This window comes from Stegostoma tigrinum, chromosome 33 (genome assembly GCF_030684315.1).
Source record: "Stegostoma tigrinum isolate sSteTig4 chromosome 33, sSteTig4.hap1, whole genome shotgun sequence".
Lineage (NCBI taxonomy): Eukaryota > Metazoa > Chordata > Chondrichthyes > Orectolobiformes > Stegostomatidae > Stegostoma > Stegostoma tigrinum.
The window spans coordinates 33096478-33109348 of NC_081386.1; the positions used below are offsets into that span (position 1 = coordinate 33096478).

The 12871-nt window shown below is 45.6% G+C and overlaps 1 protein-coding gene across 1 annotated transcript in view; it reads left to right on the top strand.

The window, feature by feature from the left end:
• LOC125467144 (A disintegrin and metalloproteinase with thrombospondin motifs 7) overlaps positions 1 to 12871 on the top strand; it is a 185484-nt gene that overhangs the window by 72613 nt on the left and 100000 nt on the right. Inside the window, exons 12-13 of the mRNA XM_059639196.1 lie at positions 6433 to 6602; positions 9165 to 9298. Coding sequence (XP_059495179.1) covers positions 6433 to 6602; positions 9165 to 9298 — 304 coding nt within the window. The remainder of the gene's footprint in view (positions 1 to 6432; positions 6603 to 9164; positions 9299 to 12871) is intronic.

Below are 12871 nucleotides of genomic sequence, written 5' to 3' on the forward strand. Positions count from 1 at the left end.
CCTGAACAATACATTTACATTGGATAATTAGTCACAACAGGAACATTCCATTTGCTTCTTAAGAAACTGATTTCTTTTTGCTATCTGTGTATTAAAAATATTCATCTACCGTGAGCCCAGATGCTGTAGTGAGGCATGCTTAATGATACAGGCTATTTTCGATGTTTTCTGCTTATTTTGTAACACAAATGTTGGGTAAAGAGTTATTTGAAAAACTTATCATTGTCCTTGTAAAAGCATTGATATTTTTAACAGAAGAGACCCAACAAACTTTAAGGCGGGGAGAGGCTGACAATTTCAGTGCAGGCTTAGCTGGGTCAGTGTTGGGAGAATGTTTCCCCTGGTTGGAAAATCCAGAGCACGGGGTCATTTAGGGCCAAAAGGAGGATAAATTACCTTTGCTCAGGAGGCTGAGAGTCTGGAATTCTCCACCTCAGAGAACTGTGGGCGAGTGAAAGAAATAGGTCCATGGACCCACAGTAACTGAGGGAATTAAGGAAAGTGAGGTAGTCAAAGTAAACAGTCAGCCATGATTCCACTGAATGGTTGAACAGGTTCAAAAGGCTCAAAATGGCCATATTCAATCCTGATGTGGAGGTGCCAGTGTTGGGCTGCAGTGGACATCAGATTATAGTCCAACAGATTCAGTTAAAATCATAAGCTTAATGAGCGCTGCCCCTTTGCCAGGTGAAGTGGAGGGAAGCACACAGGACTCAGGAGAATTTATAGGTGGAGAGATAATGGCAAGATAATTCCAGGTAATTAAGAATATCAACAAATAAGTAAAAGTAGTGTGAGTAGAGTGTCAACAGGCTGAATAACAGTTCTCAACAGTAATCAATAGTGTCAACAGATTAATACAAATGACATGGGTAAAGCTGCATGACAGGCGAAGGGATGACTTATGAACCAATTAATTAAGGCAGAAAGATTATTACAAATGATCAAAATTAAGATAGTGCTTGAAAATAAACAAATGGCTGGAGTAGCATGAGTCAGTATCAGAATTGCATGATGAGGACCCAACCACAATTATAAATAATTGAAAACTGTACAAACCAATTTAAGTAATCAGAGATAATGGGAACTGCAGATGCTGGAGAATTCCAAGATAATAAAATGTGAGGCTGGATGAACACAGCAGGCCCAGCAGCATCTCAGGAGCACAAAAGCTGACGTTTCGGGCCTAGACCCTTCATCAGAGAGGGGGATGGGGAGAGGGAACTGGAATAAATAGGGAGAGAGGGGGAGGCGGACCGAAGATGGAGAGTAAAGAAGATAGGTGGAGAGAGTATAGGTGGGGAGGTAGGGAGGGGATAGGTCAGTCCAGGGAAGACGGACAGGTCAAGGAGGTGGGATGAGGTTAGTAGGTAGCTGGGGGTGCGACTTGGGGTGGGAGGAAGGGATGGGTGAGAGGAACTGGGCTGGTTTAGGAATGCAATAGGGGAAGGGGAGATTTTGAAACTGGTGAAGTCCACATTGATACCATTAGGCTGCAGGGTTCCCAGGCGGAATATGAGTTGCTGTTCCTGCAACCTTCGGGTGGCATCATTGTGGCAGTGCAGGAGGCCCATGATGGACATGTCATCTAGAGAATGGGAGGGGGAGTGGAAATGGTTTGCGACTGGGAGGTGCAGTTGTTTGTTGCGAACTGAGCGGAGGTGTTCTGCAAAGCGGTCCCCAAGCCTCCGCTTGGTTTCCCCAATGTAGAGGAAGCCGCACCAGGTACAGTGGATGCAGTATACTAAATTGACAGATGTGCAGGTGAACTTCTGCTTAATGTGGAATGTCATCTTGGGGCCTGGGATAGGGGTGAGGGAGGAGGTGTGGGGACAAGTGTAGCATTTCCTGCGGTTGCAGGGGAAGGTGCAGGGTGTGGTGGGGTTGGAGGGCAGTGTGGAGCGAACAAGGGAGTCACGGAGAGAGTGGTCTCTCCGGAAAGCAGACAGGGATGGGGATGGAAAAATGTCTTGGGTGGTGGGGTCGGATTGTAAATGGCGGAAGTGTCGGAGGATGATGCGTTGTATCCGGAGGTTGGTAGGGTGGTGTGTGAGAACGAGGGGGATCCTCTTAGGGCGGTTGTGGCGGGGGCGGGGTGTGAGGGATGTGTTGCAGGAAATACGGGAGACGCGGTCAAGGGCGTTCTCGATCACTGTGGGGGGAAAGTTGCGGTCCTTAAAGAACTTGGACATCTGGGATGTGCGGGAGTGGAATGTCTTATTGTGGGAGCAGATGCGGCGGAGGCGGAGGAATTGGGAATAGGGGATGGAATTTTTTGCAGGAGGGTGGGTGGGAGGAGGTGTATTCTAGGTAGCTGTGGGAGTCGGTGGGCTTGAAATGGACATCAGTTACAAGCTGGTTGCCTGAAATGGAGACTGAGAGGTCCAGGAAGGTGAGGGATGTGCTGGAGATGGCCCAGGTGAACTGAAGGTTGGGGTGGAAGGTGTTGGTGAAGTGGATGAACTGTTCGAGCTCCTCTGGGGAGCAAGAGGCGGCGCCGATACAGTCATCAATGTACCGGAGGAAGAGGTGGGGTTTGGGGCCTGTGTAGGTGCGGAAGAGGGACTGTTCCACGCAGGAAATGCTACACCTGTCCCCACACCTCCTCCCTCACCCCTATCCCAGGCCCCAAGATGACATTCCACATTAAGCAGAAGTTCACCTGCACATCTGTCAATTTGGTATACTGCATCCACTGTACCCGGTGCGGCTTCCTCTACATTGGGGAAACCAAGCGGAGGCTTGGGGACCGCTTTGCAGAACACCTCCGCTCAGTTCGCAACAAGCAACTGCACCTCCCAGTCGCAAACCATTTCCACTCCCCCTCCCATTCTCTAGATGACATGTCAATCATGGGCCTCCTGCACTGCCACAATGATGCCACCCGAAGGTTGCAGGAACAGCAACTCATATTCCGCCTGGGAACCCTGCAGCCATATGGTATCAATGTGGACTTCACCAGTTTCAAAATCTCCCCTTCCCCCACCGCATCCCTAAACCAGCCCAGTTCGTCCCCTCCCCCACTGCACCACACAACCAGCCCAGCTCTTCCCCCCCACCCACTGCATCCCAAAACCAGTCCAACCTGTCTCTGCCTCCCTAACCGGTTCTTCCTCTCACCCATCCCCTCCTCCCACCCCAAGCCGCACCCCCAGCTACCTACTAACCTCATCCCACCTCCTTGACCTGTCCGTCTTCCCGGGACTGACCTATCCCCTCCCTACCTCCCCACCTACACTCTCTCCACCTATCTTCTTTACTCTCCATCTTCGGTCCGCCTCCCCCTCTCTCCCTATTTATTCCAGTTCCCTCTCCCCATCCCCCTCTCTGATGAAGGGTCTAGGCCCGAAACGTCAGCTTTTGTGCTCCTGAGATGCTGCTGGGCCTGCTGTGTTCGTCCAGCCTCACATTTTATTATTAAGTAATCACTTGTGATTATCTCTCTACCTCCGAAAGTTTGTCATTTTAAATGAATCTGTTGGACTATAACCTGTTGTCTGATAATGTTCAATCCTGACTTATTTTGTTTTTATGTTCTCCATGTGAAAGGTTTGGTATATTTTGGGTGGTTGGCAGACCCCCTGTGTTGTATTCTGTAAAACAGAAAGGTTTTTTTTTCCTAGTATGAAGTGATAAAGCACAAATCTAGTGTAACATGAGATCCGGTGTTCAGCAACCAAAACGTTAAGTTTTCACTGGTGGGAGTGTTCTGTTTTCTCAGCTCCATGTTTCAGTGCTGAGCTGACGCCGGGTCAGTTGATAATTTCAGATAAACAACTTCATTTTGTGATAGAGAGAGTTTAACAGGGTGTTGCCTCTGATTTCCACTTGGAATTGTTATTGTATGGTTTTAATAAAGTAACGAGGGCCTCCCATGACATATGACACTACGTCTTCTCTGAATCAAAAGAGGAGTTTAACCATCTGAATGACACATTGACGGTAACAGCAAATTTTCTGAATCCAAAAGAAAACATTCCCATTCAAAGGCTTAGTTATAGGCTACTAGCCTTCAGTGTTACTGAAAAAAAGACACGTTTTGTCAAAGCTTTTTATCTTGCACTCATCAGGACATTTCACAAAAACACAAATTCAAGGCAAAAACCAACATTGTCTGATTGGGTAAGTGAACCTTGATTAGATGTAGCAATTTTATGGTGTTTATCATTAACAGGTTGCTGCCTTCAAACCTGTCATGTTAGTAGGTGTATAAGTCATAGAATCCCTACAGTGTGGAAACAGGCCCTTCAGCCCAACAAGTCCACACTGACCCTCAGAGCATCCCACCTAGACCCATCCCCCTAATCTACATCTCTGTAAACATGATGGGCAATTTAGCATGGCCAGTCCACCTAACCTGCACACCTGTGGACTGTGGGAGGAAACCAGAGCACCCAGAGGAAACCCACTCAGACACAGGGAGAATGCGCAAACTCCGCACAGACAGTCACCCGAAGCTGGAATCGAACCGGGTCCCTGGTGCTGTGAGGCAGAAGTGCTAACCACTGTGCCACCCGCTTGCAAAACCCCTGTCCTGGGCCACAGGTACTCACCAAGGCCATAGTGCGAAGTTGGCTGTCCCCCAAATCAGCGTTAGGCTGAAGCCAGCATAAAGATGCACCAAAAACAGGGCCATACAACCAACACATTGTCTACTGACTCCCGATCCAACAATGCTCTCCTCGACTCGAATGACTCTGAAAATCTCCACTTGATCTGAGCCATCAGGCCAAGAAGCGATTGAAGTCCCAAGGACTGGCAGATCATATCAAATAGCAAGGCACTGATCGTACCCAACCAGCCTGCGGGTGCTAAACGTATGATACAGTGTACTACATTCAATGTGCTTCTGCAATTGGACAGCAATTGCTGGACAATCCTGAATGTGTGATGAATTGCATTGACATGCAATTTACGGTTTGTCAGTTGAGCTCACAAAGTGCAGCTGCACTTTAGTGTCCTGGAATCTGAATATATTAATACACAGGGCCCTGTCCTTTTCAGACAGAAAGAACAAGTACACACACTGTGCTTGTCTCAACTTAACAAAACAACTGACAACCATTGGCTGGTTTAATTTTCAGGACACTGCTCTGGCCAATCAGAGTTGACTTGACTGCAAACCTTAAACAAAAGCCCAACTGCCAGTCAGCATTAACGGGTGCGATCACCATGGCGACATCTCTACCAGAGTCCACTTACTTGAAAATGCAAGGAAGGGAGAGTTGCCCCACTGCCCCCACCGTGCCCCCTACCCCCTTGTCCTGGATCAACATCATTAAAACAAATTATTTGATCATTGCCACCATTGCTGTTTGTGGGATCTTGCTGTGCAAAAATGTCTATTATGTTTCTTTATAATGACAGGGACAGCACTTTAAAAGTACTTTCTAAAGCACTTTAGAGGATCCTGAAGGGATAAAGGCACTACATAAATCTAAGAGCTTTCTTCCTTTAAAACTCTGAGTGCCAATAGATGCAGCAGAAATATGATTGGAGATTCTCTGTAAGTGCGAGCATTGCAAGGAGCAGTTTATGGCATGTTGTGTATGTGCGGAGTTAAATATTCCAGTCACAGTAAATATTATCCCAGGAGCTGTAAATGGCTTTGGCCTTCATCTGCTCATTGTCTTCCAGTGGCTCTATGCCATTCTTATGTTTCTAAATCCCTTGTGATGTGTGCACATCTTTTTCTACAAACCTTTCAGATTTTGTACTCCCCCCCCACCCCCCACCCCCATTTTGACCTCTTGCTCATTCTAGATTTCCATCCTGAGGGGCCATGCTCTCATCTGCCTGGGTCTTATGTTCTGGAATTCCTTCCATGAACCTCTCTCTCCCTTACTTTGAAATGCTTACAAAATCTTCCTTCTTTGGTCCAGCTTGTGGGTACATCTCCTAATATCACCTTATGTTGCTCGGTGTCAAATTTTGATTGATAACACTTCTGCAAAATGCCTGGGAAAGTTTTACCACATTAAAGATGCCACATAAATGCAATTTGTTGGTACGAGTGAAAAATAAGGAAAGAAGGACATAAAGCAGGAACAAAAGCCTTGGTTTATTTTGAAGTCTTTCTTGTTCCAGGTCTGAGCGAATCCAGCTGAGGGAGGCTGTTGAATTAAATCCTGCGATGACAGATGAGGAAATATGAATTCAATAAAAGTCTGGAATTAAAAAGCGAGCATAGCGTAATCACAGTCAATTATCAGAAAAGTCCAACTGGCCAGCAGGTTAATATACCGCATTGTGGCACTGGCACCACTGTTTCTCCTAGTTTTAATTAATCTGTTTGGACAGGTTATGACAGACCTCGAGCACAGGTGGGGCTGGAACCCAGGCCCCCATCAGTAGATCCTTTGGTGTGCCAGTCTAGATCTCATCTTGGCAACGAACCACATGGATTGTTCAGTGGTGCGTTTCACTTTGCAGGCCCAAGTATGGAGGCTCATACTGTCTCGGAGAGAGGAAGAGATTCAGGGTCTGCAACGTCAAAGCTTGTACCTCAGACGTGCCAACCTTTCGTCAGATACAATGCAGCCAGTTTGATACATTACCTTACAAAGGGAAACTGCATAAGTGGACCCCTGTGCTCAGCCAAAGTAAGTCTATTGTTTTATTGGTTTTAAGTTGCATTTCTTTCTCAGCTGTCTATCGGATTGCTAAATGATTCTAAATTAAACCATTCTAAGAAAGGTCTGGCACAGGCATGATGGGTCAAATGGCCACTTTCTGTGCAGCTTGAGCCTCAAAATGTTTATGTCTCCCTTATGCCACGTTTGAAACCCCCTATGAAGGAAGATCTGAAATTAATGATTCTTGTGCTGTTTGTTTTGAGATGCTTAATTACTTATTGAAACAATCATTTTCAAAATTCAAACCTCAGTCTATTGTTTTATTTTAGAAAAGTGGTCTGGTTGTAAACTAGACACAGATAAACTGCTGTGTGCAAGTGAAGTCTGGATTCATGCTGATATAATCACATGGTATTGGCAGTAGAGGCCATTCAGCCCAATTGATCTGTGCAAGCTCTCCATGAGCCTCCTCCTACCCTCCTTCATGTGTTTCATGAGTGCGTCCTTGATTCCTCTCCATCATGTTTATCTAGCCTTCCCTTAAACATGTTTGCTGTTGCTTTTTTAGCCTGTCTAAGTTGTAATGAGGGCAGGGATAGGCAGGAAAGTGCATTTGATGCCACGATTATATCAACTATTGGTGGATGGGTCGAATGGCCTACTGCTGCTCTTCATTTCTATATTCACGTGTAGCCTGTGGTTTATTCAGAATAAAGGATGTTTACTCTGAATCCCGATTGGATTTATTAATGACTACACTCATTAGTTCTACTTATATTCCATCCAACAAATGGAAATATTTTCTTTTTGTAGCCAACTTTTACAGGTAGCCAGGATGTGGAGGTGCTGGTGTTAGACTGGGGTGGGAAAAGTCTGAAGTCACACAACACCACGTTACAGTCCAACAGGTTTATTTGAAGTCAATTTGCCTGACAAAGGAGCTGCACTCAGAGAACTTATGTTTTTCTTTCATTCATTCATGGGATGAGGGTGTCACTGGCTAGGCAGCATTTATTGCCCATCCCTAATTGCCCCGAGAGCAGTTAAGAGTCAACCACATTGCATTTCGGCCAGGCCAGGCCAGGATGGCAGTTTCCTTTCCTAAAGGGCATTGGTGAGCCAGATGGGTTTCTCCAACAATCGACAATAGAGTCATCGTCATCATTAGATTCCTAATTCCAGATATTTTATTGAATTCAAATTCCACCATCTGCCATGGTGGGATTCAAACCCAGGTCCCCAGAACATTATCTGGGTCTCTGGATTAAGAGTCCAGCCATAATACTAGAAGGCCATTGCCTCTCCTTCAAGTAAACCTGTTGGACGAGAACCTGGGGTCATGTGACTTTGGATTTTGAATTTTACTGAACACCCACAGGTGGCTCAGCCTTTAGGAGGCAGTAACATTCTCCTCAACCTCTTCAATCCCCACAAACCTCCCCCAGCTCCATAAACATACCCTACCCCCACAGCCCCAACTTCCAAATCCCCAGACACCACACATCCCAGTCCCCCAGCTCCAATAACCTCACTGCACCTCAATATCCTCAAAAATCCCCAGCCCTCTTCTCCCATCCCCAAATCCTGAGACACCTATAGTACCACATTCAACACAATTCAGCACAGGTTGGGAGATATGTTAGTGATCTGAATGAATGGTCTTTTAGAGGCCTGTACATAAAACATAGCCTGATGATTTTACACCAGAGGCTGCTGCACAGTGAAGTGGACTGGGTGTTCCTTCGCAGACACCCTCCTCCCAATTTCACCTTCCTCATGGCCATCCTCCATGCTGTCTGCCAGGCCCAATCAGGTCCAAGCCTGTCAGTGAGACAGGGAACCAAGAACCTTTCTTTGTGAATCAGGGACGTGGACACTGACACCAGCCCCTAAGCGATCTGGCTTTACCCAGTTGCCCCTTCTCTTGGCATTCTGATTGGCCAGCAGCTCCATGAGGTGGGCTATCCTACTGGAGGCTAACAGAAGCCCCACCTATCACTAATTAAAGGTCATTCCCCAAAAAATGTCAAAGCAGACTGAACAGAGTGCTGTCTTGTGGCATGATGGTAGTGTTCCTACCCCTCAACTAGGAGCCCTGGTTCAAGTACCACCTGCTTAAAAAAAAGCAGACTGTGCTGGCCACACAGAAGCTGCCAAATTTTACACAACAGCTTGCAGTGAGGACAACCTCAGCAAATAATCCAGTCCCTCAACATTCTAAAGACCTCTGTTTGGTCTTCCTTCGGTCTACATTTTTTCACTTTACCTTTTTAACACCTTCTGTGGTGCCCCTTAATACATTATACGAGACAGGAACGAGCACTGCGTACAATACTACAACTGTGGTCTAATTGGGGTTTTGTACGAATTTGACCAAACATTAGTTTCAGAATTTGGTCCTTGAGGCTCCTGTTTGTCTGGATCTCTGTCTCTCTCACTCCGTCTGTCTCTCTGTCTGGTCCAGAACCAAACTCACTGTGGTTTGGTGACAGAACCAAACTACAGTGTGTGCATGAATTTTGAGTTAACACTGGGAATTTATCTTTGGTGAATTTTTGCAATCTTACCCGTGGTATGTCTTGCCCTCAGTTAATCCCTGTGAGCTGCACTGTCGCCCCATAGATGGTTACTTTTCAGAGAAAATGTTGGATGCTGTGATTGATGGGACGCCTTGTTTCGAGGGAAACACCAGCAGGGATATGTGCATCAACGGAATCTGTAAGGTACAGAGTGGTTTGGTTGGGGTGCGGTGGTGGGGGATTGGGTGGTTCCATGTGTACTCTGGTGTGAAACAAAGTGTTTACTTTCCTAACGAATGCAAACCCCCAGAGCCAAGTGTTATTGCTGAGTTTCAGGGGATTAGTCCTGCCCTCAGCCTGTAGAGGGGTAATGTGTAGTGTTGTCTGCATGCTTCCTCGGGGGAGTGTATAAGGGGTTTGTACTGAGGCCACAGGGCTGCCAGTGGGCTGTACATGGTCCCTGGCTTGTCCTGAACCTGCTTCGCCAGGATCTCTCTCACTGTGGGAGCTCATTGGCTGCTATTTGGCAGGTGGGATTTGTCATAAGGAGCATGTGCTCCTGTGTCTCTCAAACCCTTGTTCTGAAGAATTTCTCCTTATGGATCATGCCCCAGGAATGTTGCTCCTTTGATTGGGACAACACATCCATCCTAGGACAAGCCAAACAGAGACACGCACGAGAATTCCTAGAAGCATGGCATTCCAACCGGAATTCCATCAACAAACACATTGATTTGGAGCCAATCTACCATCCCCTGAGAAAAAGAACAGGAAATGACATCACCAACCCAAGGAAACCTAACCAGATAAATAGAAAGCGGGACATAACACCAGCGCTTCACCGGAGGCTCACTGATGATGTTACCTAGAATGGTGACGAAATGTCTGAAAATGAACCTTCCAGCTCAGTGAGCAAACACATCCCGAATGTTGCTCCCTATGTGGTGTCGGAATGGGTATTCAGCACGACAACGAAATATGGAAGGAGCAAGTGAGATGTAGCACAAGTGGTTTCAGATGCAAACATTATTCCTTGGAGACAAAGCAGAATTAATGTTTCAGGTTCCATGACTTTAGAACAGAGTTTTGAAGAAAGGTCTTCACAGATGTTGCCATTCCTGCTGAGTTTGTCCAGTAATTTCTGTTTTTGTTTCTGGTTTCAATTATCCGCAGTTCTTGATTTTATTTTTACATTATTTCTCCCTGATAGCGCAAGGCGGATATAACAGCCTGGAAATCTGGGCCAGGCGTTAACTGTACTGGGAGGGGGTGGGGGGCTACATTTTGCAGTTGGCTGGTGATCTGTATCGCTGTGGCTAAACAGCTCAGGATCCTGCTACAGCATTTTCTTGAGTGCTTTTCAAATTGAGCAGCAGCCAGATCTATTAGTGAATAAAGGTTGAACTAAATTGAAATTCCCAGGGTCTCTGCACTCCAGAGGTTACAAGATTATTTGAGTTTTAGAATAGGCAGACAAGATAACAGCAACAAACCTGTGAGAACAAGCTCCTGTCAGAAGCTTGTTTAAGGCTGATGATTGTGCCCGTTGTCTGGTTACTTCATTGACACTAGCCAGTCAGTTATTTATGAGTCAGATGCATAATCCCGAAAAGGCAGAGATAGCCCTACTCCCTACAATCTCCAGCTACCCAGAGTGAGAGAACTCTTTCATGCTGGTCTTGCGCACATGAAGTGATACTTTGTTATAATTTCAGGAGAGGTTTGCAAAGTGGATCGTATCAATAGAACAAGGGAAGTCAAAACAGAGCATGAATGGATGAACTGAAGTGGAAAGCTTGTTATAACAATCTGTTTAGTCAGACAGATTACCATAGCCTCAGTTTGTGGTAACGCAATACCCAGCATATTTACTCTGTAATCATCTTCAGTGCCTACTTGAAAATGCTTTGCCATTCATTATTGTGGAGGTTGAAAAGACCGATCATATTTTTTTGTGAACTATCTGCTTTTGCACCTATCACTGACTTTGATTATTTTTTCAATGTCTGACCCATTAAATGGAATCAAAATTCAAAATCTGCACCATTTTACTTTATAATAGGTGCGGAATGACAAAGCTGATTTTAATGAATGGTGGCTATGTATATGAGGATTGAATTTGACCCCTAACTTGAACAGTAATCTGCTGTATCTCTTCAGACAACTATTTAGGGAAAGTTAGCGTAAAATAAAGATAAAATAATCTGCTTCCCATGCCAAGTATTTGTGCATGTTTTTGCCATATTAAAGCTCCTTGGTCCTCAGCGCACACACATGTAGTCCCAGGAGTTATTCCATACTGTGTGTGTGTTTTAGGCAAAAGTTATGACAGTCACTGATCTGGAACCTAAACTTTCCAAGTAACGAACAGTTGGTCTCGAAATGACCTTCTCAGTTAACAGGCACTCAGTAACTAACTGCACTTATTAAGTTAAACCTCTTTGCCATGGGAGTACTTGAACAATCACCTTAAACAGACTAGTCAGATGAGAAGCTAGGTGGATTAACCATACAGAAGCCCCCGGTTCAACTTAGAAATGTGTAACAGCTTTCCTGCTCAGAATGCCAGCCCTGGATATAGTGCGTGTTGGTCACACTCTGGGGCAGAGGCTACTGGAAGCAATAGAGGTCTTCACCAACAGCTGGAGAGCTAATGGGATCCTCTTGTCACCTCCTTTGGGAAGACCTTGCTGGTATTAGTAGGTATTCAGAGTGGAAAGCTCACTCCCTCAGAGGTGCCAGTCATTCAGGAGGTGGGAGTTATCTATAGCTCCCCATCCAATGCAGAGTCCTTCAGTCAGGCACTGAGACTCGATCAGATCAGGGAAGGAAAGGAGAGACTGACCCAGTGTCCTCCAAGTTTGATTGAAGAGGCATTAAATTCCATCATTGATGACACACTTTGTTCCAGATCCAAAATAATAATGAATAAGGTCACGCTCACCGTTTATCTGGGGCTTTGTCATTTACAAGTAGTTACATTCATACATATGAATCAGAAGTAGTCCACTCAGCCCCTCGAGCCTGCTCTGTGATTCAGTAAGATCATGGCAGATCCAACGACTCCTATTTCCTTCACCTGCACCAACTTAAATTGGCCTAAATAGTTGATCCTCACAGTTTTGACGTTAGCTAATGCTGTGAGAGATCTCGGTGAGGTGAGCTGCACTCCATGAGACATAATGGCCCACAAACAGTATCTGAGCGGCTCTGCTGGTGGTGCTTGTCTTTGCCAGTAGATTTATGGGTTGAATAGATGATCCCTACTGTGCAGGAGGATTTTGGCTCAGGTACTCTGTTGGAACTGTCACACTTGCTTTTGACTATTTTTAACCAACTGGTTTCTAGATGTTGTGGCATACTCCCAGCGCAGTTGGGACTTGAACCCAGACCTCACAGCCCAGAGGTATGGACATTGCCATTGCACCACAGGAGCCCACCTGACGTGGATGTTAGCTGGAGCAACTTTGCAATATCATGAATTAAATAGAGAGTCTTTAACCAGGTGGGTAAAAGAGACCCCATTGTTTTCTCACCTGAATCATTATCATGCCATCAGAATGAAGGAGGTAGAACTTTTAATGGCTTTTCAATTTATTCTTACACAGGATGTGGCTGTTGTTGGAGTGGGGATATCAGGATGGGAGATGCGCACACTCACTGTGTACTGTTAGTGGGAAAAAAAACCTGGATATGGAATATTTAGTCATGGGAGCTCACTGAGTCAATCAGTCGATTGTATCTCTTCAGAATTTCATCAAAAAAATTATGTTTGGG